The sequence below is a fragment of the Stegostoma tigrinum genome, chromosome 22, assembly GCF_030684315.1.
Source record: "Stegostoma tigrinum isolate sSteTig4 chromosome 22, sSteTig4.hap1, whole genome shotgun sequence".
NCBI lineage: Eukaryota > Metazoa > Chordata > Chondrichthyes > Orectolobiformes > Stegostomatidae > Stegostoma > Stegostoma tigrinum.
The window spans coordinates 26,785,107-26,812,697 of NC_081375.1; the positions used below are offsets into that span (position 1 = coordinate 26,785,107).

Genomic DNA, 27,591 nt, shown 5'->3' on the forward strand with positions numbered 1-27,591 from the left:
CCACCAGGTTTTGGCTAATTTTTGGTTTAGAAGATAATTCTGATGACCTTCTAAATGCTGTATCTAATGTGGGCTGAGCAATAAAACTAGCATTGTCAGGATTTTTGGCTGCATTTCGTAGCTTTTCAAGCAGACAAAAAGCACACTGGAAGAAGATGTATTTCACGTTCTTGCTAAATGTGTTTGAAGGCTTTCATTATGATTGTTGAAGTGGTAATAATGTAAGATCACAATCCCATTACATTAAGAGGGATTGTCTCATAAAGATGTAGCAGGATGTTGCTAATGATTAGGTGCACACAAATGAGATGAAGTGAATTTGAACTTGGATACGGCAATTTTACAGTGATTTAATTAAATGCTGCATCAATGAGAGTGCAGTGGGACCCTTAAAATAGTTTGTTCCACATGTACTTGACTTTCATTGTTTTCCTAATCCTAAATGGGGGCTTTGAGCATTATCTAATTATTATTTTAAAAAAACTAGTTCTTTGGCCGCACAGAAATAAAAGTTTGACTTTCCATCACAACAACTTTTATTTATATTGGCACTTCGCAAGAGAATTGGACACCAAACCAGAGGATTTTGAGGTGATTCGAAGGGTATTCATCGCGAAATTCATTGTGAAATGTAGCAAGCTGAAGGACTGACGGAAAGAATTCAGAAGAATAATGGCTAAATGTTTTATCATGGCCAGAGAGAAAGAAAAAGAAAAGTGGACACAGCAGGCAAGCCCCGAGCTCAGAAGCCCAATTCCACTGCCATCTTACTGGAAGAGTTGTGAACTTTAAAATTTTATACACCTAAGGGCCATGGATTCTCAATTCTTGGGCATATTCAGCAGTTATTTTTGGACTCTAAGGGACTTGATGGATATGGGGATTGGGTAGGAAAGTAAGATGAGGTCAACAGTCAGCTATGATTTTACAGAAGAGTAAGCTGGAGGGGCCATATTGCACAATTTCTCACTAGGGGTCAGCAGAAACTTGATTTGATTACTCAAAAGAGGGGGGGTGTTAGGAACGGGTTTTTTAAGCCCATGCTAGAAAGCATAGCAAGGGAGCAGGCAGTTCTGGACCTGATAACAGGAAATCATCCTGATCATGTGGAAAGCACACCAGTAGGGAAGCATTTTGGAAATAGTGACGACAACTCCATTATATGTGGAAAAGCATAAGAATGGGCCAGGAATAAAAGTTCTAAACTAGGGAAAGGCTAGTTTTGTAGAGATAGGATACGATTTGGCCCAAGTGGACTGGAAGCAGGTACTAGCATACAAAAATGGCGAGAGTCCAAACTCACTGCCTGAAAGGGCAGTTAAGCCAGAAACTCTCATGACATCTAACCAGTATTTAGATATTTCCATGCATTGCCATAGTCTCCAGGCCAAATGTTGGAAAATAGGATTGGTGGAGTCAAACCTGATTGATCATCATAGTTCACTTTTTTCTGTGCTGTATAACTGCGCCCTGGGTTCTTTCTTTTCCTATTTAACTTTTTTTCTCTTGTGTCCTCGCTTTTTCACACTGTAAATGACCAGACTTACTGTGAAGCCACTGTCTCTGAAAAAGGTCAAAAAAACAGATAGAAATTGCAGAATTTGGACTTGCACAAGAGCATTTTACAAGTTGCAAACCTAATTCAAATGCCATTCACAGTATGTGTCGACATATTTATTTGCATTCTGAACTGGGTATAAACAGCAATTTTTCTTGTGCATAAGTTTGTTCAAAATTCAACAATAGAAAAGTGTACATTCATTTTTTTTGTTAAGGCAGATTTTTGTGATTCATAAAATAAGGCCATAATTTCCTGTCAAAATTACAGGAAGGCAATTGTGCACATCATTCTTTACTCACAAACAGTACAGTAGTTGCAGGTGGAGCATGTGTAATTCAACTCAAATACCCAAAAGCTACTGTCTGAGTTGTGACCCGTCACCATTAGAGTTGCAATATCAGCGTCCACTCGCTATCTGCCTCCCACAAAACAGCACAAAGTAGCTCCATCTTTACACCTTGTATCATCTAAACTTGCCACAAAACCAAATTACTTTTTCAACGATCTGATAAAGTGATAATTACTGTCAATCAACCTCTGATATTCTGAGTTGGAGTTTTATTCATTCCGGTTTCAATAACCGCTGGAGCTTTTCAAAACTATTGCACTGTTCATTTCAGACTCACTTGATTTAATTGGTAGAAATGCATTATTACTTGCTGCTATACTCAGATCTCAGATGGCCTTTTTCCCTCACTTCAATGTGATCAGTTCACATTTACAACAACTTGTCATGCAAAAACATTAAAAATCTAATAGACAGCTTCCATGATTGACCCGGCCGCAGAAAATTATGCCCAAATTTATAGCAATTTTTATGAAAAACAGCTGATTTCTTTGTTTCATTTGTCTAGGTGCTGGGAAAACATACACAATGTTGGGAACAGATTATGAACCTGGTATTTATGTGCGGACACTCAATGATTTGTTCAAGTGTATTGAAGAAACTAGTGATGATATGGAGTACACTGTTTCCATGTCATACTTAGAGGTAGGTATATATTCGTGATATTCAGGAGCAACCTCTACACCACTGTTTACAGGGCACAGAGGAAGCTTCATAACCATAGAAACTTTATCAATCTAAATTGTTGCATTTCAGATGTAATTCCCACATGTTTAACTGTGGGGATCAACTTTGATAAACAACTTTTATCCAGAAAGTCCTCACTTCTATCACTATCAGAGAACTCTTGGGGCATCCAGTTCATGTATGATGCAGATCACTCAACCACTAATTTCTGGAAGTTGTCTGAGGTTGGTTCAAGATGTCATATTCTCAATTGTTTTCTCTTGTTTTGTTGAGAAATGCAAGTGATGATAGTAGAGCTCCAGAAAGCCTCTAACTTGAACATTTCCATATTACATTCCTGAACATGTCTTGGGCTCATACATGTTCATCCTGCTACTCGCATCCTGTCCTGCAACAAATCTCATAAGCATTGACTCCTACCTGTATTGGTTCAATCCATCAATTCCACAATTCTTAAAATTCCACTCATGTGCTCAAGTTTATATGTGGCCTTGTCTTATGTTGTTTCTGTAACCACCTCCAGTCTTGTATCCCCCAGGAACTTCACAATCCACCCACAATGAGTTTTGTACAGTCATTATTGTTAGTCATGTGTTGAACCATTTTACTCTGATGCTCTAGAATTCATTTTTCAAATGGAAAGGCAATGGCCTAGTGGTATTATCGCTGGACTGTTCATCCATGTAATCTTCTGGGGACCATGGCAGCTGGTGGAATTTAAATTCATCAAATTTCTGGAATTAAGAGTCTAATGATGACCATGAATTCACTGCAGAATGTCAGAAAAACCCATCTGGTTCACTAATGTCCTTTAGGGAAACTGCCACCCTTACCTGGTCTGGCCTACATGTGACTCCAGACCCACAGCAATGTGGTTGACTCATAACTGACCTCTGGGCAATTAGGGACGGGCAATAACTGCTGCCCTAGCCAGTGATACCCTAATCTCGTAAATGAATAAAGGAGAAAATCCTCCCTTCTCTCCTTCCTTTTACGGTGTTTCTTAAAATGCAGCTCTTTAACTATTTTCAGTCACATATCCCAATAGGCCCTTCCTTCTCTGATGTCACATTTTGTCTGATTATAATCCTGTAAAGTGCCTTAGGACATTTTCTTAAGTGATACAATGAAAATGTCAAGATAATAAAATGTGAGGCTGGATGAACACAGCAGGCCAAGCAGCATCTCAGGAGCACAAAAGCTGACGTTTCGGGCCTAGACCCTTCATCAGAGAGGGGGATGGGGGGAGGGAACTGGAATAAATAGGGAGAGAGGGGGAGGCGGACCGAAGATGGAGAGTAAAGAAGATAGGTGGAGAGGGTGTAGGTGGGGAGGTAGGGAGGGGATAGGTCAGTCCAGGGAAGACGGACAGGTCAAGGAGGTGGGATGAGGTTAGTAGGTAGCTGGGGGTGCGGCTTGGGGTGGGAGGAAGGGATGGGTGAGAGGAAGAACCGGTTAGGGAGGCAGAGACAGGTTGGACTGGTTTTGGGATGCAGTGGGTGGGGGGGAAGAGCTGGGCTGGTTGTGTGGTGCAGTGGGGGGAGGGGATGAACTGGGCTGGTTTAGGGATGCAGTGGGGGAAGGGGAGATTTTGAAACTGGTGAAGTCCACATTGATACCATATGGCTGCAGGGTTCCCAGGCGGAATATGAGTTGCTGTTCCTGCAACCTTCGGGTGGCATCATTGTGGCAGTGCAGGAGGCCCATGATGGACATGTCATCAAGAGAATGGGAGGGGGAGTGGAAATGGTTTGCGACTGGGAGGTGCAGTTGTTTGTTGCGAACTGAGCGGAGGTGTTCTGCAAAGCGGTCCCCAAGCCTCCGCTTGGTTTCCCCAATGTAGAGAAAGCCGCACCGGGTACAGTGGATGCAGTATACCACATTGGCAGATGTGCAGGTGAACCTCTGCTTAATGTGGAATGTCATCTTGGGGCCTGGGATGGGGGTGAGGGAGGAGGTGTGGGGACAAGTGTAGCATTTCCTGCGGTTGCAGGGGAAGGTGCCGGGTGTGGTGGGGTTGGAGGGCAGTGTGGAGCGAACAAGGGAGCCACGGAGAGAGTGGTCTCTCCGGAAAGCAGACAGGGGTGGGGATGGAAAAATGTCTTGGGTGGTGGGGTCGGATTGTAAATGGCGGAAGTGTCGGAGGATAATGCGTTGTATCCGGAGGTTGGTAGGGTGGTGTGTGAGAACGAGGGGGATCCTCTTGGGGCGGGGTGTGAGGGATGTGTCGCGGGAAATGCGGGAGACGCGGTCAAGGGCGTTCTCAATCACCGTGGGGGGGAAGTTGCGGTCCTTAAAGAACTTGGACATCTGGGATGTGCGGGAGTGGAATACACCAACACCTTCCACCCCAACCTTCAGTTCACCTGGGCCATCTCCAGCACATCCCTCACCTTCCTGGACCTCTCAGTCTCCATCTCAGGCAACCAGCTTGTAACTGATGTCCATTTCAAGCCCACCGACTCCCACAGCTACCTAGAATACACCTCCTCCCACCCACCCTCCTGCAAAAATTCCATCCCCTATTCCCAATTCCTCCGCCTCCGCCGCATCTGCTCCCACGATAAGACATTCCACTCCCGCACATCCCAGATGTCCAAGTTCTTTAAGGACCGCAACTTCCCCCCCACGGTGATTGAGAACGCCCTTGACCGCGTCTCCCGCATTTCCCGCGACACATCCCTCACACCCCGCCCCCGCCACAACCGCCCCAAGAGGATCCCCCTCGTTCTCACACACCACCCTACCAACCTCCGGATACAACGCATTATCCTCCGACACTTCCGCCATTTACAATCCGACCCCACCACCCAAGACATTTTTCCATCCCCACCCCTGTCTGCTTTCCGGAGAGACCACTCTCTCCGTGACTCCCTTGTTCGCTCCACACTGCCCTCCAACCCCACCACACCCGGCACCTTCCCCTGCAACCGCAGGAAATGCTACACTTGTCCCCACACCTCCTCCCTCACCCCCATCCCAGGCCCCAAGATGACATTCCACATTAAGCAGAGGTTCACCTGCACATCTGCCAATGTGGTATACTGCATCCACTGTACCCGGTGCGGCTTTCTCTACATTGGGGAAACCAAGCGGAGGCTTGGGGACCGCTTTGCAGAACACCTCCGCTCAGTTCGCAACAAACAACTGCACCTCCCAGTCGCAAACCATTTCCACTCCCCCTCCCATTCTCTTGATGACATGTCCATCATGGGCCTCCTGCACTGCCACAATGATGCCACCCGAAGGTTGCAGGAACAGCAACTCATATTCCGCCTGGGAACCCTGCAGCCATATGGTATCAATGTGGACTTCACCAGTTTCAAAATCTCCCCTTCCCCCACTGCATCCCTAAACCAGCCCAGTTCATCCCCTCCCCCCACTGCACCACACAACCAGCCCAGCTCTTCCCCCCCACCCACTGCATCCCAAAACCAGTCCAACCTGTCTCTGCCTCCCTAACCGGTTCTTCCTCTCACCCATCCCTTCCTCCCACCCCAAGCCGCACCCCCAGCTACCTACTAACCTCATCCCACCTCCTTGACCTGTCCGTCTTCCCTGGACTGACCTATCCCCTCCCTACCTCCCCACCTACACCCTCTCCACCTATCTTCTTTACTCTCCATCTTCGGTCCGCCTCCCCCTCTCTCCCTATTTATTCCAGTTCCCTCCCCCCATCCCCCTCTCTGATGAAGGGTCTAGGCCCGAAACGTCAGCTTTTGTGCTCCTGAGATGCTGCTTGGCCTGCTGTGTTCATCCAGCCTCACATTTTATTATCTTGGAATCTCCAGCATCTGCAGTTCCCATTATCAATGAAAATGTCAGTTTGTAGGCGCTATGGGTTTTCTTATAACACTTGTTCAAGATGTTGGGAGAAATCTTAGATAATAATGGTGTGTGAATTTAACTCAACATTTTCCTAGGGGTTGAAGTGGAATTGTAAAATAATAGGTTGGAAATTGTGGGTGGGACCCTCAACTCATGTTGTTGGTGCACAACCTCAGTCACCTATTCTCTATTGGTTAACCGATTTGTAATTTATTTACAATCTATGCCGACACTGAACACACAATATGATTTGGCAAATGGTTACCACTCATTAAAGCTTGATGCAGCATTCTAATATTTTGGATACAAATCTTAACAGGCCAAAGCTAGTGGACTAGCTACAGATCAACACAACATCCTGACTTTGAACTACAGCACTGCTCTTCGATTGTTGCTGAGCGAAAGTGTTGTAACTTCCTTGACATGACACAATGGGTGTAGCTGCACCATGTGGACTGCATCAGTTCAGGGAAGCAGCTCACCATCATCTTCTCGAGGGTACTTAAGGTTGGGTAGCAAGTGCTGACTTTGCCACTGCCACCCACAGCCCATAAGCAAATGAAGCAAATACAGCAACCGATAACTGCACAGTTTTGTTTTATAGAAACCTGCTGCTTTTCTATGAATGAGGCTGTTGATGGATGCTGGCCATGTATTTATTCAATATCCATTAGTTACTATAAATGGGCTATTGGTGCCAAAATAATGAATGCCATTTAGTTATGAGCTTTAGTTATGAGTGAAATGTAGACGGTAATAAGACATGCATCCTGATGACGCAGCTTATGTTTAACTAAACTGGAACAGAAAGAAGAATCAGTTTATTTTTGTTTATAACTTTACTATTTTTCTGAAAACATTGATGCAAGCTCTTCTCACACCCAGTTGCACCTCCTTGCTACTGGTTTCGTCACAGGTTGTTAAACTGTGGCTTGTTGTTTTTGAGATTATTGCCATGGTGACGTGATCCATTGGATGCAGCATAAAAGCTCTCCCAGCTGATTGAGCATGCTAATGCAATAATAGCATTTGTAACAGGAAGCTAGGAAATACTAACAATCCTATTACTTAAGTAAGTGGCTGAAGTGTGGTGAACAGTAAGGTGCATGACTCCTTGAATGTTCTGAAGGAACTTTTTACAAGTACATGAAGGAATGGTTGCAAAGTCATATTTTGTTTTAAACACAAAAAGTAATTAATTTTCGAAGGAGCTAGGAAGATGGGGGTTAAACGGCCCTGATTTTCCACCATAGTTTTGGTAGAAAAGCCCTGGAAATGTGAGAAAAACAACTTTGAAATTTAAATACTAACGACGCAGATTTGAGCTAAAAGCCCATACTGTTTAAATGCCCATTATTGGAGATGATAGAATCCCTACAGTGTGGAAAAAGGCCGTTCAGCCCAACAAGTCCACATTGCCCCTCTGAACAGCATCCCACCAATTCCCCTAATTTTCCATATCTAACCCACCTAACCTAAACACCCGTGGGCACTATGGGCAATTTAGCGTGGACAATCCACATACCCTGCACATTTTTGGGCTGTGGAAAGAAACTGGAGCACCTGGAGGAAACCCTCGCAGACATGGGGAGAATGTGCAAACTGCACAGAGACAGTTGTCCGAGGCTGGAATCAAACCCGGGTCCCTGGCACTGTGAGGCAGCAGAGCTAACCACTGAGCCACCGTGCTGCCCCTAAAACACATTCTGCTGTGATTTTTAAACCCAGGACATTGAGCTCCACGAGCCTGATGTGATTTGAACACACAACCTCCCGATTTGGAGTCAGACACGCTACCGTTGCCCCACAAGCCCATGCTAATTTAAACCAATCATATTATGTAAAACATTTGCTGTCACCATTGTTGTGAATGTCAAAGTCACTAGTTAGAGACAAAACAAAAGCAGAAGTTGCTGGAAAAGCTCAGCAGGTCTGGCAGCATCTGTGAAGAAAATATCAGAGTTGACATTTCAGGTGCGGTGACCCTTCCTCACCAGTTAGTGTTGAGTGCTCCATCCATTTTGTGCCAGAATGGGTTTATAGTGGAGGGGAAGTATGAGCACAAGCAATAAGTTCCATTAGCACCTCTTGGGTTCCTGAAGAGTACAAGAGAATTCAGATACAGTTGCTGAAGTGATTCATTAACAGATAATAAAGGGAATTCTTCGAGGCAGTGGTGTAGCGGTTATAGTCCTGGATTTGAAATCCAGAAGTTACATTCATGGAATAGGGATTTAAATCCCACTATGGGAGATGGTGAATTTTGAATTCAATAAAATAAAAAGCTAATAAAACCTAATGGTGACCATGTAACCATTGTCAATTATTATAAAAACCTATCTGCTTCACTAATGTTCTGGCTTCCTTACCTTCGGTGGCCTGCATGTCTGCAAACACGCAGCAATGTGATTGACTTTTAAATGCCCTCTGGTCAGTTTGGGGTGGGCAATAAATGCTAGAATAGCCACTGACACCCACAGCCCATGAACATATTTTTAAAATGCGATGAGAAATTTTCCAGAGATAGTACGATCTGTAGATGCTGGAGAATCTGAGATAACAAGGTGTAGAGCTGGATGAACACAGCAGGCCAAGCAACATCCGAGGAGCAGGAAGGCTGACGTTTCAGGCCCAGAAGAAGGGTCTAGGCCTGAAACGTCAGCCTTCCTGCTCCTCGGATGTTGCTTGGCCTGCTGTGTTCATCCAGCTCTACACCTTGCTATCTGAGAAATGTTCCAGTCACAGTTCGAACCAAAAACATTAGCTCCGTATCAACCATCTAGCAAGTAAATGACACCTTGGACACAGCAAGAACTGCAGAAGAACAGCGGAGTAGACTGAATGGGCCAAATGGCCTAATTTCTGCTCGTATGTCTTATGGTCTTATGCTGGAGCCAGAGACAACATAGTGTGGAGCTGGAGGAATACAGCAGGTCAGGAAACATCAGAGGGGCAGGAATGTTGACGTTTTGGTTTGGACCCAGTAAATTACACCTTTCTGCCTGCTGTAGTTGTAATAAGAGAAGATATTAAACATAATGGGATTGTGTTTCTATTTGGGTCCACTTTTAATTTTAAGTACACCTCACATTCAACCAAAAACCAGATTTCTGCAATGTTTTGTGCTAGTTATTTTTTTAAAAATTGAGCTTGAAGTTGACATCATCCACAATGCTGACCATGTTCCCATGATGAATTAATCACGAGAGGAAATTTCCACTAATTGTGCTCATTTGTAGACATTTGGGCAAGAAGGTGCCAAAGACTTTTTACAAGATTTTGAATGCAGCTTATTTTAATCCATGTAGAAACTGGCTACTCCCCAAGAAAACAAATGTTTTCATAAATTTTTAAGAAGTCATTTCCATTCATTTTATATAAGATAACAAAGTGTGGAGCTGGATGAACACAGCAGGCCAAGCAACATCTTAGGAACACAAAAGCTGATGTTTCGGGCCTAGCCCCTACATCAGAAAAGGGGGATGGGGAGAGGATTCTGAAATAAATAGGGAGAGAGGGGGAGGCGGACTGAAGATAGATAGAGAAGAAGATAGGTGGAGAGGAGAGTATGGGTGGGGAGGTAGGGAGGGGATAGGTCAGTCCGGGGAGGACGGACAGGCCAAGGGGGCGGAATGAGGTTAGTAGGTCGGAAATGGAGGTGCGGTTTTAGGTGGGAGGAGGGGATAAGTGAGAGGAAGAACAGGTTAGGCTGGCTGGGATGAGCTGAGCTGGTTTTGGGATGCAATGAGGGGAGAGGAGATTTTGAAGCTTGTGAAATCCACATTGATGCCATTGGGCTTCAGGGCTCCCAAGTGGAATATGAGTTGCTGTTCCTGCACCCATCAGGTGGTATCATTATGGCACTGCAGGAGGCCCAGGATGGACATGTCGTCTAAGGAATGGGAGGGCGAGTTGAAATGGGTCGCGACTGGGAGCTGCAGTTGTGTTCTGCGAACCGAGCATTGGGTCTGACAGTGTTGTTAAAAATGTGTAGGTTCTTTATGATAAACCCATTTTCAGCAACATCAATACAATCACATCTAGTCACCAATCTTAACTATGTCAAGGAATACTTTTTAAAGCAATTTTTAAAAATAATGTTTTAAAATGTTTCCTGATCACTTTGGTTCATGGCAGGTATCACGTCTTGTGACTTGCAAATTAGTATAAGCAAAATCTCAAAAGAGAAAACAAGTAGGCACAATTTTGGGTACAATTTGCACCAGATTGCATGCTTAGTGAAAGTAATGCCTCACTATAGCTGTATCAGTATTTCCTCAAGGTACTCTACACAGAGCACAAAGTTCACTCATTATTGGAATACCAATACAATTCCAGCTCAGACAGAATGGGTAAAGCTTGTATTTTAGTGCAGTGTATTGTTACTAGGTTTCTTATCTTCATATTTTTTTGAACACTGGGGGAAAACCAGCTGTTTTCAATAATGCTATTGTGATATATTTTAAAACACTTTGACAACTGAAGTCATTGGGCAGAGATGGGCCTTTGCTGCCTGGCGGTCTCCCATCTGGATTTGGGCCTAGCTTAGTGGCATTCCAAGCTTGTCTGATGTGCTCTGTTTTATACAGAGCTTCATCTTTTTGCCTAGGTGAATACCACATTCCAAGATGAAAGATCAGTCCATTATCACACTGTTCCACTGTATCACACAACTTTAGTCTTCTCATCTCATTTAGAAATGACCCCAGGTTTTTGGATGAACCCATTGTTAACCTGACCTCCTGGAAAGTTCCGGTTTAAAGGCTTTTTGAATGCCTGTTATTTCCCCATCTGCTTGAGATAATTATGCGGCTAAACCATTAAGTATAGATTTACTTCATAATGGTCATGTCAATTGCTGGTGAGGAGCGTTAATCAAATTTTTACGGTCATGATATTACTTAATCCATTCACTTCCAAATTGTTTACAAACAGCTATCATTTAGGACTAAAACTATAAACTATTCAAAACTTCTGAGAAAGAAATTATTATTCTGGCTCACTCCAATAATGAGAATAATTATTTATTTAACACAAAGTACAATTAATAACTGTACCTAACATGCTAAATTACAGTAGTAAAAGTCTATGATGTAATGAAAGCTACTTAAAATTAGAACACCTCCAGTGATTTCTGGCAGTTAAGACCAATTGAACCTGCTTTCAGTTGTCCTTACAGCTGCAAATTGAATTTATGCTCTTTTATCTTGGCTTTTATGTAAACCTCCAAACTACATCTGGGAAATTACATGAGAACATACAAAATAGGAGCAAATATAAGTCATTTGGTCCTTTAAAACTGCTCCACCCTCAGTAAGATTATGGCTGATCCTAGTGTCCCAAATTCCACAATCCTATCTATCTCCCAATAATCAATGATTCCCTTGCCTAACAGGAATCTATCTAACCCCGCCTTAAAATTATTTAATGATCCTGCCTCCACCACCTTCTGGAAACAGAGTTCCAACATTGCCCAACACGCTATGAGAAAAGGGTTTCCTTACATCTCTGCCCTAAAAGGAAACCTTTCATTTTAAAACAGTCTTCCCTAGTTTTGGACTTGCACACATGTGTAAACGTCCATTCCACAGCCACCTTGTCACGATCATATAAACTTAAATCAAATCACACTTTAGTCTTCCAAGCTCCAGTGAAAATAAGCTCAATCTGTCCAAACTTTCCTCATAAGACAACCCATTCGTTGTAAGTATCAGTCTAGTAAACCTCCTTTGAACTCAAAAATCTTTCCAAACCAGCTAAAGAAATGATAACTTTTTTTTTTGTAAAATACAAATACAGTACTCAATAGTCAGTCTTTTGTCATTTTTATATGGGATTGTCCTGAGTTGCAGTTGGAGGTGTTTCTTTGTTGATGCCATACCCCCAGTTAGTTCTGCTTCAGATGAAAACATCATCCTATTTCTATTCATCTGACAACGTGAAGATGATTTTCATAGATTTTTATCTCTCTTATAAGCGATAATTAATCCTGTTTCCAAATAATGCAAAAGACATGGATAATTGAAAGATGGAGACTGTTTGTAAATTAGACATAATAAATATTATTGAAGAAAAGTAACTCTGTTAGGTCCTGGAAACCCCAAATTAGAGTGTTGTCTTCAGAATCAGTGTTTATGGTTCAGAGTTCAAGCTTCTTGGGTATCAACTCCAAGGCTGCTGGCATTAAGAAATGCTTTACCATTTCTTGGTCTGACAGTTTAAAACGGCCATTTTATCTTATCCTTGGCAAGCATGCTCTATAATTGACGCTTGACTAGAGTTACAAAATCTTGGAAATTCCTGATGCTTAATGCGTTATTTAGACACGGTGAGGTCACATTAGAGAAAAAGCAGGGATATGAACACTGAAAAAAATACAATATAATGTGTGCTAAACTGTTTCCATTCTCAAATCAAACTGTGATTTTCCCAAAATGACCACAGGTGTTTTTTTTAAATAATTAACTTCTATTATAAATGATACATCACTAAGTGCAGCCTTTAGCGGTTATTAATATAAACATTTGTATTTCTCTTATGTGCAGTGAGCTGAACTCCAGCTATGTTCAAAGAGACAGTTAAATGTTATTGCAATATAATCATCTGTCAAAGGATTAAGAGAGACCTAAACTCCAATGGCAGATATTATTTTCTTTAATACCTGAACTTTCTTTCGTTGTTATTCTTGGAAATACTTATCAATCGTTTCTCCTCTTTCTAATTAGACCACTCTGTACTCATTTATTTACTTCATTTTAGGCATGCACCCTTTTCAGTAAAGAATTATGAACAGTTAATTGTAACGGATAACTCCGAAACATTATCTAAATCACAGTCACTAGGATGTCAAAACTCATTAAGATTATTTTGTATTTAGCCATTATGTTTTGAGAATTGTTTTTAAACAAATCTGCGTAGTGCAGGTTGCAATATATAAATAACCAGCACTCAATTGCAGTTATAAAGATTAGTTGCTTTTTGGGAAGGCATAAATTAGTGATGTCACTTCAATGGATAGCAACAGCTGCACAGAAACTGAAGAAAACAGATGGTGAGTCAAGTCTCAGAGTTGTATGTTTAATTAAATTCATTCATAAAGTGTTCTTGGTAAAATGTTTAGCCGCTGAATGCACCGTGGACAGACTATTAGGTGGTCCTGGGGTTGGAATGCGGTGGAGCTGTAGAATAAATGAGTGTTTCTGGGAAGATCAAGGACATCCTTTTCCCCTGGAAGGTTCTCTTGCCGATGCTGCTGGCTCAGGGGAGACAGTCTTAATCCTTGCAAAGAAATCCATCTGTACTTTGACCGAGAACCCCACCTCATCAAATGTGCCTGACTGGCTCTAGCAACTCCAACTCCACTTACTTAAATGCCTTGGAGTCTAAGGGAAAATGAGCTGCCTTCCATACTGTTCTTATTTTAGCTCTGGCAATTAAATCACGTTAAGGTCAACCACAAAGATCCTCAATTCAGTAGCTGGTCAGTCAGACCTGTATCTTGGGTTAAGTTAGAAGTTTGTATATGTGTTCAATGCCATTTAGTACAGGTTTTCTCCCACCCACAGAGAAGGAGAGGGGTTTCTGGCTGGCTTTCTCAATTTCGAGGATCTGCGAGTGCAAACTGCTGCCCTCTCAGTGTTGTGACAAACAGCACCTTAGAACATTCCGGAGCTGTTGTTGGACAATTTCATTTTTTTCTCCAAATCAAATGCACCTGGTGCCAAAAACAGTCTCTCAAATATCAATTTGTTTCTCCCAGTAGTAACATGTTATTTTGCAACCAATGGCTGAACGTCACTCAATTCTATATTTAATTGTTTACTCACTACATGGTTGCACAGAATTGATGGGCTGATCTGTACTGTAAGATTCTAAGATTCTAAACTTCTGTTTTCCAGTTTATTGTTGCAACATAGAACATATAGTCTTTACATTTCTGTTATGGATAATTTGAAGTAAACATTTTCATCGTGGTATGACAAAAAGGTCCCTAAATTAGGTAATAAGTATGTTAATTTTATTACATGGTCTGAAACTCTGTTCAGTGCTTGCTAGTGATGCCATTGCCTATTAATGTTTATTGCATTGTTGCTACTTTGCTCAATTTAGAAACAGTTCCAAAAGGATGATAATCTTCTTTAACTTGGCCTGACAACCTCTACTCAGCAAAGGCTTACTGAAGTACAGACAAACGTAATTTAGTGAAACAATAAACAACTTACAAAGCTGGACAACCCTACATTTTCAGCAAAGTAAAGAGTAAAGTAAAGTGGAACTCATTTATTTTACATCACCCTGACCGCTACGGAAGTCATGTTTGCCTCATTTGGTTCTGCAAAAAATTGTACAAAAGCACAGGCTCCCAAAGTCAGGCACGTTAACAAGTAAGAAAGCGTTCATTATGCCTCAGCTGTGCACTTACATTTCTACATACCCTTGACAACAATCAGCGGAAGTGCGTCAAGCTGCTTTATGTGTTGTCTCAAACTTGGCTGCCCAAATGAATACTAAAACTGTGCACTCAAACGAAGCTTCAGTGTTTATAGTGTGCTTCGGCCATACAAACCCTTGCATTGGCTTTGAAAGTCACTATTACTCTTTGCAAGTGAGGCATTTCGGGCGATTTCCAAATGTAGTGAGTAATGTTTCCCAGATGAAGGTTTTGTGCATTTTGCACACTGTCATTTCCTTTTCATCTTCACTGACAGCAGAATGGGTGCGGGATCACTTGTAAGATCGGGTACAGTGAACAAGCAGTAGGAATGAAGATAGAAAGCCAAGTTTTACTAATTTTGCTACCACAAAAACTTTGCTTGGTTTCCTATTAAAGCCAGGTACAAAAGATTTCTGAACTCTTTATGACTTTCCTATATTCTGACTTCTTTATTTTCCTTCTCAGATTTATAACGAGATGATACGGGATCTACTCAATCCGTCATCCGGCTTCCTAGATCTCCGAGAGGACTCCAAAGGTGGGATCCAAATTGCAGGAATTACTGAAGTGTCAACTATTAATGCCAAAGAGGTAAGGCAAATGTTTACTGTTACTTTTTGCTATCAACAGAAATACTTTGGACAATATCAGGTGGTGCAGGAAAACTGTGGTGAATTGTTCATCGTTTTGATACTGCAGCTTAAATCAATGCTTCATTAATCAAGGAACAAACTGGAAGAAATTGATCAGTAAAATAGCAATAAGACTTGCACAAGGTTTGTACAATGAGTACATTTGTGGGACAGGAAGCAGCTGAAAGAGCCAGGGTAGCAAATACTTAAGGATGGTAAAGGGTTATTGACAGACACAGCTAAAGGTTTTAAGAATGTTTGTCTTGTTCAAGATTTTATATTCTAGTTACCAGATTTTGATGTCACAAATGTATGAATGGAAAGATTTTTCTGACACTTTTAAACGGATTTCCCAAATGTTAATTCTGATCTTCCTCACTCTGCACCTTCTCTGTGGTTGTAACACTGTATTCTGCACTCTGTTCTGCTACGCTGATGCATTTTGTACGGTATGATCTGCTGCATAGCACTGCAAAACAACACTTATAAATGTACCTTGGGTCATGTGACCCCAATAAAGAATAACAAAGAATAATACAGCACAGGAACAGGTTCTTTGGCCCTCCAAATCTGCGCTTGTACATTTTGCCCTTCCACTTCCTCCTCCAGCAATGCGTTCCATGCACTCACCATCCTTTATGTGAAAACCTTGCCTTGCACGTCTCTTTTAAACTCCTCCCCGCCCCTCGCATGTTGAACTGGTGTCCCCTAGTAATTAAACCCTCCGTCCTGGGAAAAAGCCTCATACTATACACTCTAATCATGCCATTCGCAATCTTATAAATTTATATCAGGTCGCCCCTCTACTTCCTGTGTTCCAGTGAAAACAAACCCAGGCTATCCAATCTATCTTTATAGCTAAAATTGCCTGTACCAAGCAACATCCTGGTAAACCTTTTTTTAACCCTCTTCCCTCTGGTAGTGTGGTGACCAGACTATGTGCAATATTCCAAGTGTGGCCTATTAAAATTCGATAAAGCTGCAGCATAACTTGGCTGTTCTTATACTCAATGCCCCTTCCAATGAAGGCAAGCACACCATAACCTTTTTTACTACCTTGTCTATCTACGCTGCCACCTTCATTGATCTGTGGACCTGCACATCCAAATCCCTTTGCATATCAATACTCCTAATGGTTCTGTCATTCACTGTATAATTTCTACTTGTACTTGACCTTCCAAAATGCATCACCTCACATTTGTTCAAATTAAACTCCATTTGCCATTTTTCTTCCCATGCCTCCAACTGATCTATATCCTACTGTATCCTCTGACAATCTTACTCACTGTTTGCAACTCCAGCAATCTTTGTATCATCCACAAACTTACTAATTAGACCAGCTACATTAGATCGCCAAATCATTTATGTAGATCACGAACAACAGAGGCCCCAGCCTGATTCCTGTAGAACACCAATAATCACAACCCTCCATTCAGAAAAACATCCTTCCACTACTACCCAATCAATCATGGAATTACACAATTACAAATGCTTGATGATTAACAAACAACAATGGGGTGACAATTGAGCTCAGGGCCTGGTTAGACTCAGGAAGCAGCTCATTGAAAAGCAGAATGCTGCCAATGCTGGATTTATGAAATTTAAACAGAAAATGCTAGAAATACTCACAGGTCCAACCACATCCATAGAGAGAGAAGCAGAGTTAATGTTTCAAGCTGCTGACATTTCATTCATTATTCATTCCTCTCTTCACTGATGCTTTGTGGCCTGATAGGTATTTCCAGAATTTTACTTTTGTTTTGAATTAGAAGAGTAAGTCAATGACTTTCACAATCAGGTAGCAGCTAAACACACAACTGTATTGTTTGAGATTAGCCAGTATTCTGAAAATGTCTCCTTGATCTGATATATTGGTTGATTTGCTGTGATATTAATGATGCTTTGTAAATTAGTTTTTTTTACTATTCAGTGACATTTTTACTGTATATGTTCTGATAATTGACAGCATGGGCTTATCATTTGGCATATCAGTAATGCATCACATTCCAAAAGAGCTTCAAACCTGAACTGCATGATGTTTGCATTGTAGATTGTGGTAGAAATAAAATTTTACTGTGGGGATGGATACTGCATTTGGTTTACTGTCTGCCATAGCTCATTTGTACATGGAATTCTCATCAGTTAGTGTTCTTTCTGGAGTGTAAATTAAATTGGTAGCACACAACCCTCTGTGTTACACACGCAGTTCATGTGCAATTCAGTTGTGTTTTGACAAAATATTTTGTAAAGTACATCCATTGTAAGTTTTACTTTCCTGCTGTTGGAATAAAATAGCCTGTAAATAGTTTTAAATTATGAAAAAATAAAGAAGTACGTAATTGGTAGTACATTTCATGATGTTTTAAAAGGTTGCACGTTATACTATAGAGTTGTTTGACTCTTCTTAGTTTTGACCTGTAAAGATTTACTGTGCTTCAGTAATTTGGATAAATTATTGGCTGTGTTAAGTCACACTGTATAGAGTGCAGATTGCTAGTTATACTTTGGCTGAGCAGTTTATGCTTGAATGAACAGTTTTATATGATATGTTTCAGAAATATGTTGTTATAATTAAATAAATGCATTTGCTCAAAAATAGCTAATTACCTATTTTGTAGTATGAATTTGATCTGCAATGCTTTTGTGTCACTTACATACTATCCTGTGCCACATGGATGTGGGACATTTGACAGTTTGATATATTTAGCCAGTGTAATGCATGTGATACTGTTGGAATACCAAACATACAAGAAAATATTTTATAAATATTTGATATAAATAATATATTAAAATTGTTGACTGTGCTATGGAATATCAATACTGGAAAGCAATTGATTATGCAGAGTGAACTATTGAGTTTTAAGGACATGAACAGCAATCACAAATGAGCATATTTGCATCACAAATGATTATCAATTACTATCTTCCCATTTACAGAGTCATAGAGTGGCACATTGAGTTTAATTGAGATACATGTGAGATGCTGCATTTTGGAAAGGCAAATCAGGGCAGGGCAAATAGACCAATGCAATCCAATTCATCCATGCCAACCAGATATCCTAAATTAATCAATTCCATTTACCAGGTTTTGGCCCATATCCCTCTAAACCCTTCCAATGCCTGTACCAATCCAGATGCCTCTTAAATGTTGTAATTGTACCAGCCTCCACCACTTCCTTTGGCAGCTTGTTCCATACATGCACCACGCTCTGTGTGAAAAAGGTGGCCCTTAGGTCCCTTCTAAATCTTTCCTCTCTCACCTTAACCCTATGTCCTCTAGTTTTGGATTCCCCTACCCTGGTTAAAAGACCTTGGCTTTTCACCCTCTCCATATCCTTCATGACTTTATAATCTTCTATAACGTCATCCCTCTGCCTCTGTGCTCCAGGGAAAATAGCCCCAGCCTATTCAGGCTCTTCCAATAGCTCAACCCTTCAACCCTGGCAACATCCTTGTAAATCTTTTCTGAACCCTTTCAAGTTTCACAACATCCTTCCTATAACAGGGAGGCCAGAATTACACACACTTATTCCATAAGTGGCCTCAGCAGTGTCCTGTAGAGCTGCTACATGACCAACTCCTATATTCAATGCACTGACCAATAAAGGCAAGCATACCAAATGACTTCTTCACCATCCTGCCTACTGAGTACTCTACTTCCAAGGAACTATGAACCTGCTCTCCAAGGTCTTTGTTCAGCAGTGCTCCCCAGGACCTTACCATTAAGTGTCTAAGTCCTGCCCTGATTTGCCTTTCCAAAATGCAGCACCTCACATTTATCTCAATTAAACTCAATGTGCCACTCTTTGGCTCCTTGTCCCATTGGCCCATCTGATCAAGATCTTGTTGTACTCGGAGGTAACCTTCTTTGCTATTCACCACATCTCCAATTTTAGTGTCATCTGCAAACTTACTAACCATACCCCATATGTTCACATCCAAATCATTTATATAAATGATGAAAAGCAGTGAATCTAACACCTTTCCGTGTGGCACACCATTGGTCACAGGCATCCAGTCTGAGAAGCAACCCTCCACCATCCCCCTGTCCTCTACCTTTGAGTCAGTTCTGTGTACAAATAGCTAGTTCGCCCTGTCATTGAACTATGTGATCTAACCTTGCTAATCAGTCTGCCGTGAGGAACCTTGTTGAATGCCTTACTGAAGTCCATACAGATCACATCCACCGCTCTGCCCTCATCAATCCCTTTCATTACTTCTTCAAAAAATTCAATCAAGTTAGAGAGACATGATTTTCCACCCTCAAAGCCAAGTTGACTATTCTTAATGAGTCCTCACTTTTCCAAATACATGCAAATCCTGTCCCCCGAGATACCCTTCAATAATTTGCACACTACTGTTGTCAGGCTCACCAGTCTATTTCCTTACCACCTTTCTTAAATAATGGCAACTTCCAGTCTTTCAGCACCTCATCAGTGGCTATTGATGATACAAGTATCTCAGAAAGGGGTCCAGCAGTCTCTTCCTTAGATTTCACGGAATTCTAGGGTACAACTGATCAGGTCCCAGGGATTTATCCACCTTTATGCATTTTAAGATGTCCAGTATCACCTCATCTGTAATGTGGGCATTTTTCAAGATATCGCCATTTATTGCCCTGCCTTCTCTATCTTCCATATCCTTCTCCACAGTAAACATTGATGCAAAATGGTTGTTTAATATCTTCATACTGAGTGACTTTACTGATCTTTAAGGGCCCATATTCTCTCCCTAGTTACCCTTTTGTCCTTAATGTATTTGTAGACTCCCTTTGGATTCTCCTTAATCCTATGTGCTAAAGCTACCTCATGCCCCCTTTTTGCCTTTCTGATTTCCGTATTGAGTATACTCCTACTGCCTTTATATTTGTCTCGGGATTTACTTGATTCCTGCTATCTATACCTGACATATACCTCCTTCTTATTCTTGATCAGGATCTCAATTTCTCAAGTCATCCAGCATTCCCTACACCTACTATCCTTATCCTTCACCCTAACAGAAAAATACTGTCTCTGGGCTCTTGTTATCTCATTTTTTGAAGGCTTCCCATTTTCCAGACGTCCCTTTCCCTGCAAACATCCACACCAATCAACTTTTGAATATTCTTGCATAATACTGTCAAAATTGGCCTTCCTCCAATTTAGAACTTTTAAGTTTTAGGTCCAGTCTATCCTTTTCCATCACGAGTTAACAACTATCAGAATTATGGCTACTGGCCCCAAAGTGCTCCCCCACTGATACCTCAGTCACCTGCCCTGCCTTGTTTCCCAAGATTAGGTCAATATTTGCACCTTATCTCATAGGTACATCTGTATACTGAGTCAGAAAATTTTCTTGTACACACTTAACAAATCCTTTCCATCAAAACCCTTAACACTGACAGCCATAGTGAATATTTAGAAAGTTAAAATCCCCTACCATTGCCACATTATTATTCTTAGTGATAACTGAGATCTTACAAATTTGTATTCCAATTCCCTGATGACTGTTGGGGAAGCTATAGTACAATTCCAGTTCAAATCAAATCAGTTGCCTAGATATATTCCCAGGAATATCCTCCCTAAGTTCAGCTGAAATGTTGTCCCTAATTTAAAAAAAACTCCCCCTCTTCACTTGCCCCCTACATCTTATTTTGTTAAAATGTTTCCATTTGTGTAGCGTCTGTAAAGTAGTAAAATGTCCTGAGATGTTTCACAAGAACAATACCAAATATACATACTGGACCATGTAGAGATATTATGACAGTTAACAAAAAGCATGTTCAAGATTAGTCTTTAAGTAGAAACTTAAAAGACAGACCATTGGAGGGGGTTAAGAAGAGAAGGGATTTAGACAGCCAAAGGGTACTTTTTGTTATATTTAATATTGTTATGTAAATGTAGTCTTTAGTTAACACCCTGTGTCAAATGAAGCTGAATGCTTAATAGTTTGATGCATTTGCAGCTAATGAATGCCAATGTTGTTGGAAGGCTGGTCTGTACTAATGGATCCCATTGAAAGAAAACTCAATATTAGCAAGTATCCTACTGGGATAGGAAACTGAACTTGGAAAAATCAACAAAGGGCAAAATAATTTCTTTGATCATTGTGACAAAATTGTAAAGACATTAATTTGGGAGCAGATTGGGTGACACAAGATATAGAATGAACAATCCCCACCAATTAAATAATAAAAATTGGTGCCCCTGAAGAAAGCTCAGAGCAGAACAAAACATATTGTGATACTTTGGATTTATCAATATTCAAAGATGAATGGACAGGCAGGAAGAGCTGAAATATGTTGGATAACATTGAAAAATTGTGTTAACAGTGGCTTTTAATCCTTTAAAATAATGATCATAAGCAATGAGATAACAGAAGATTGATAGGTTATGAGGATAAATATGGTATATATGGCCTTCCAAATGATTTTGATAAGGTACCACATAAAAGCCTTGTCAACAAAATGTGAACCCATGGAACAGGAATAGTGGCAGCATAGGTACTAAGTTGACTGAGTAAGAGGAAATGGATTAGTGGTTGTCTTTTGGATTGGAAGATGATACTTAGTGAGGTCAGCACCAGAATCACTGTTTTCTAAATCTATATTAATAATGAGGTCTTGGATGTGCAGGGCAGTTTCAGAATTTGCAGGTTACACAAAACTTGGAAGTATTGTGAACAGAGTGGGGTCTATGATGGACTTGATGACATAACTAAGTGGACATGTGGCAGATGAAATTTTTCGCCAAAGATTTGAAGTGAAAAATTTGAATGGAAGAACAGAGTCAGGCTATGCAAAATAAAGGTAATATCTAACTGAGGCGCAGAAACCGAGAGACCTACAGTTATATATGTATAAATCATCGAAGGTGACAAGTCCAATTTAAAGCATGACACGAGTGGAGATATAATGGCAGGAGAGAGGCTGCGGCAAAGGTTTACAAGAAAGGTTGCAGGGATGAAGGACTTTCGTGTCACTGATAGATTGGAGAAGCTGTGATTGTTCTTGTTCAGAGAAGAGAAAGTTGAGTGTTCCAAACAATTAGGGAGTCTGTCCAGAATAATGTAGGGAGAGACAGTTCCTGTTGATAGAAGGGTTGATAATCAGTGGTCACAGTTTCCAGGTGAATAGCAAAAGATCTAAAATGAGGAAACAACATTTTTATACAGCGAGTGGTTGGCATCTGGAATGTGCTACCTGGCAGTCTGATAGGGGAAGATTCTGTTCTGGCTTTCAACTACGAGTTGAACACAGAAGGTCCCTGATTTACAAATGTATGATTTATTAAGTGCTCTCACTTACACTCCTATATGAGATCATGTGTGTAATTTTAAAGATCTGACATATGAACATTTCCCTTACTTATGAATGGTTTCTTCATATTGACCTGTATTGTGTTCCAAGTTACAAACAAATCAACTTGTGAACAGACTCCAGAAGGGAACCCATTTGCAACCTGGGGACTGCCTGTATTTAGCTGAATGTACAAAAATTTGCAGGGCTGCATAGAAAGGGTGGAGGAGAGGAGTGGTTCCAGATGAATTGCTCTTTCAAGGAGTTAGTAGAGACATGAAGGGCCAAATGGCTTCCTTCCGTCCTGTAACTATTCTGTGATTATATTAATATTGATAAATGTAAATTCTAATCCAGACTACCATCCAACCCTACATTTTATTTCTGTCATTAGGCTTAATCATGCAGTAAATTTTAAATACCATGGTTGACAGTCCCATATCCTGTATTTAACAAGCAGTAAATGTAAATTGATTGACAGAAAGAAAATGGTCATGGCTGCAATGACAGAGCAACAATTGCCATTCAAAACTGGTTCAGATTAGATCATTGAGGTCAGCAGCTAAATCAACAAGCATCCATTTAGAGGGTCATGCTGTCTTATGTGCCATTTTCCTAGTTTTGCAAACAAATGTTTGGTGATTTAATTGTAAATGGATTTGTCTTTGGGTTATCAATCATGTTTGGCACTAAAAGTATGACAATGGGACATTTTTGATTAAAATATAGCCCGGTATTGGCATGTCACAATGATCCATGCTGTCATAGACTCTTATCTACTACAGATTAGAGGAATTAATGAGCTCCAAAGGAGATTATTTGTTGAAGATCAGTACAGGGACTAAGTGCTTTTGAAATTTCCACAACTGTTTTCATAATTAGAAATATTTAGGAACAATAAATGATTCTGTGCTTCCCTTTCCTCACGCAAATATTTCCAATCATAAAGCAGTTGCTAACTGTGAAATATTTTATGTTAACCTTTGAAGTTGCTTTATTTATTCCCGCAATATTTTCTCTTTAATTAATGAGATGTGGGAAGGTCTCCAAGGACACGTTCAGTTTTCCATCAAACATGCATCAAGATCACTTAATCTGAAAGAAACCTCAATAATATTCTAAGATTATTTCTTACATTCAAGTATCTCTTGTCATGTAAACACTGGTAATGATAGAACTTATCAGTCAATAAAGTACTTAGCATCATTTTGTATTTTGAAGGTGAACTGCATCCTTCTGAAAGATCAAAGTAACAGGTTAATCTTCACTGACTATGGAACTAATTTATTTTAAAGCTAACTGTTGCTTTGTTTGACTTTACTGAGTTTGATTCCTTTACCTGGTTTCGAATAACTGCATTCCAAAGGCAAAGTACTCCATATGCTGGAAATTTACAGTATTTTTAGAAAATGCTGCAACAATGCATCAGGTCACTCAGAATCTGTGGAGAGAGAAACTGAATTAGCAGAATTAACTTTTCTGGACTGTAATTCTTCAGGAGAACTGGAAAATGTTACAGATTGAAGATGTTTAAGTGTACAGATAGGCAGGGAAAGGGAGGAGAGGAGGATAGAATAAAAGGGTGGAAGGCAAGAATGTCATAATGACAAAAAGGATCAATTACAAAAGAGGGTGATGATGTGACAAGTAAACAAACAAAACATTGAGCCCAGATGAGAATAAATGGGTGTAAAGGTTATAATCTGAAACGATTAAAGTCAGCGTGTAATGTGGAATGCTGTAAAATGTTAAATCTAAAGATGAAGTGATGTTGTTGCTGTGGCTTTATTGGAATAATGTGGAAGACCAAGGACGGTGAAGTCAGAATGAGACAAAGAATTAAAATAAGTCATGACCAGAAAATCAAAGTCACCTTTGCAAAAGATATTCAGTAAAGCAGTCAATCAGCCTGTATTTGGTCTTTCAACTTATAGGGGGGACCACATCATGAGTAGTCGATGCCCTATACTAAATTGAACGAGTGCATTATGCTGGTTTGAGAATTCACAGTTGACTTTTAATGAACTGCATTGCTACTATTAAATCATTCTAATAAAAAAAATCATTTTCCCAAAAATAATAAAACGTGAGGCTGGATGAGCGCAGCAGGTCCAGCATGTGCTCCTGAGATGCTGCTTGGCCTGCTGTGTTCATCCAGCCTCACATTTTATTATCTTGGATTCTCCAGCATCTGCAGTTCCCATTATCACATTTTCCTAAAAATGCTCATTTACAGTGCACAAATCTCAACCACGGCCTTGAACAATATAAAACTACTTCTTCAAGAAGCAGATTTATGTAGAGATTCGCTTGTAGACAATTTGCATTGAAATTTAATGGCCACGTTTGAGCTATATATCATCATTTCTTATTTTGAAGTAGCACCTTAAACATGGATTCGTGAACAAAAGCACATTGGAGAGTCAGGAAGAGGCCATTATACTCCCCAGGCCTGCTCCATCATTCAATTAGACCAGGGCTTATGTTCAATGGCAATAGCAGTGCTTTGCCCTTTGGCTGGAAAACTGGTGGGAGCCCCATCCTTTTAGGAAACATCCACTGAATTAAACATCACTCGGATAAATACCAGAGAGCAGCAGCTCTTCCCTAAGACCAAGGACTATAACAGCCTATAAGGCAGCTCTGTTATATGGCAGTGCCATTGCGGAGCCCTGTCCAATGTCTAGCATCATTTCTGTACTCTAGTTCCTATTGTGTGATAATGGGAGGGGTGCTATGAGGAGCAGGACCCCCTTCCTGATACCTGGCTCCACTTTGAATGAGGGAACCTTCCCCCGTACTCTGGGAGTCCACAGCCTACTCCACATAGGCCTGTGTGTCATTCTCCCTGCATGATGGATGGATAAACAAATGGATGGGTAGATTTTGCACACCCACCCCCCACCCACTGCCCCAATGCTGTGTTAAAACCAGTGGGGATCTTATGGTACCTTGAAGTATGAATTAATTTAATTTAGTTCAATTGGCTGCTGGTTGAGAAAGCCATTTACAGACCTAACCACGATGGATTTAATTGAAATGGGGGTCAATCACTACCTTCTGTGCTGATTAATTTTTGCCCTTGCCACCAAACTCACCATGGGCAGAATATTAAGTTCTCTTCTCTCCTATGAATTAACTCGATTTAGCTGTCCTGGGTCTGTTAGCCAACAGCAAGAACTATACTTATGTAGTGCATTTAACATAGTAAAACAGCCCAAGGCTCTACACAGTAGTGTTATCAAACAAAATATGACACCTAGCACCGATTATGACCAGAAGAGGAGGGTTAATTTGGCTTCCTTCTTTTTAAACCCCTTTCAATCAGTCATATCAAATATTTTTATGTCTTCCAAGCATGCAGCTATATTAAACATCAATTAAAAATGTAATTAACTAGATCAAAATCTGGCGGCTCAGTGGTTAGCACTGCAGCCTCACAGCACGAAGGACCTGGGTTCGATTCCAACCTCAGGCGACTGTCTGTGTGGAATTTTCACATTCTCCCTGTGTCTGCATGGGTTTCCTCCGGGTGCTCCAGTTTCCTCCCACAGTCCAAAGATGTGCAGGCTAGGTGGATCGGCCATGCTAAATTGCCCATAGTGTTCAGGGGTGTGTGGGTTATAGGGGGATGGGTCTGGGTGGGATGCTTCGAGGGGCAGTGTGAACTTGTTGGGCCAAAGGGCCTGTTTCCACACTGTAGGTAATCTAATATAAAAAATAAAGGAGCAAACTACAAGGTTTTACTGAGTGAAAGAAAGAGGAATGTTATTATCAACTGATTCTGCGAAACAGAAAATAAAAGTTTGACGTCAACATAGACATAAAAATGCAGCCAAATAGTGAAAGTATCTGATACAGACAAATAATAAAAGTAATGCAGTTTAAAAGTTTTTAGATCCTTGAGGTGTTCAAAATTGAAGCTGAGGCCAAATTTGTTTAATTGTTAACTGGGTTCCTCAGAGTGATGAAGATTTTCAATGCCTCTCTATTCTCAGTGAATGCTTGTTTTCCCAGTTTAATTTTTCACTGAGCTCTATTTTCAAAATCCTGGTGGAAACAGATAAAGAGATAGCGTCTTCCAGTTTATTGTTTACAAATTCATTTTATTTCTCTATGTTCCATCTGCTGAGGCACTATTGAAGTATGGTTTATTGTGCCCATTCCAAATTTTGGCTCCATTATCTTTCCAAATGAACAATTACAGGAAATCTTTGATGTCCAAAATGTGCACCTATTATACAAGAGTGAATTAAAAATGGACTTGCAATGGACCCAGTAAGCACAGTGCAGACAGTTTTATCTATGCAAGATTGGTCTCCTGAACTTGTGCCAATCAGTGGTTAGGTGATTATGGCAGCCATTTTAAGTCACTATTCATCATCTTTTTAGATCTATTTTAATTCATGAATGGTCCCAGGTAAAGCACTCAGGTGGTGAAAGTTAAAATTTGATAGTGCATTTATTTTAACAGAACATAAGGAGTTTATAGGACAGATTATTAAAAGACTTTAAAAAGCCAAAAGAGGTGTGGAGGGATGGAAATATTTGGCATGGGGCAGTGTGGGGGTGGTGTCTAAGGCCTTGAGAACTTAAGGCAGGACTGTAAACGATGATGTGATTTAAAATCTGCAATGCTGAAGAAGCTGCAGTTGGAGGAATGCATATTCCAAAGATGGAGCAAGGTCATGGAGAAATTTAAAAACAAAGATGAGCATTTTAAAACTGAAGGGTTGCTCAACTGAGGCTAGGGCATGTCAACAAGCACTGGATGGTATGATAGGTGAATGAGACTTGGTGTGAATTGATACCACCAGGTGACCGGTA

General features: G+C 40.7%; 1 protein-coding gene across 4 annotated transcripts in view; it reads left to right on the top strand.

Annotated features, from left to right (window-relative positions):
• The window catches only part of kif19 (kinesin family member 19), a 202,381-nt gene that overhangs the window by 122,960 nt on the left and 51,830 nt on the right, over window positions 1–27,591 (top strand). For all 4 annotated transcript variants that reach the window (XM_048555506.2, XM_059653705.1, XM_048555507.2 and 1 more), the window contains exons 5-6: window positions 2,416–2,552; window positions 15,322–15,447. In XM_048555506.2, coding sequence (XP_048411463.1) covers window positions 2,416–2,552; window positions 15,322–15,447 — 263 coding nt within the window. The remainder of the gene's footprint in view (window positions 1–2,415; window positions 2,553–15,321; window positions 15,448–27,591) is intronic.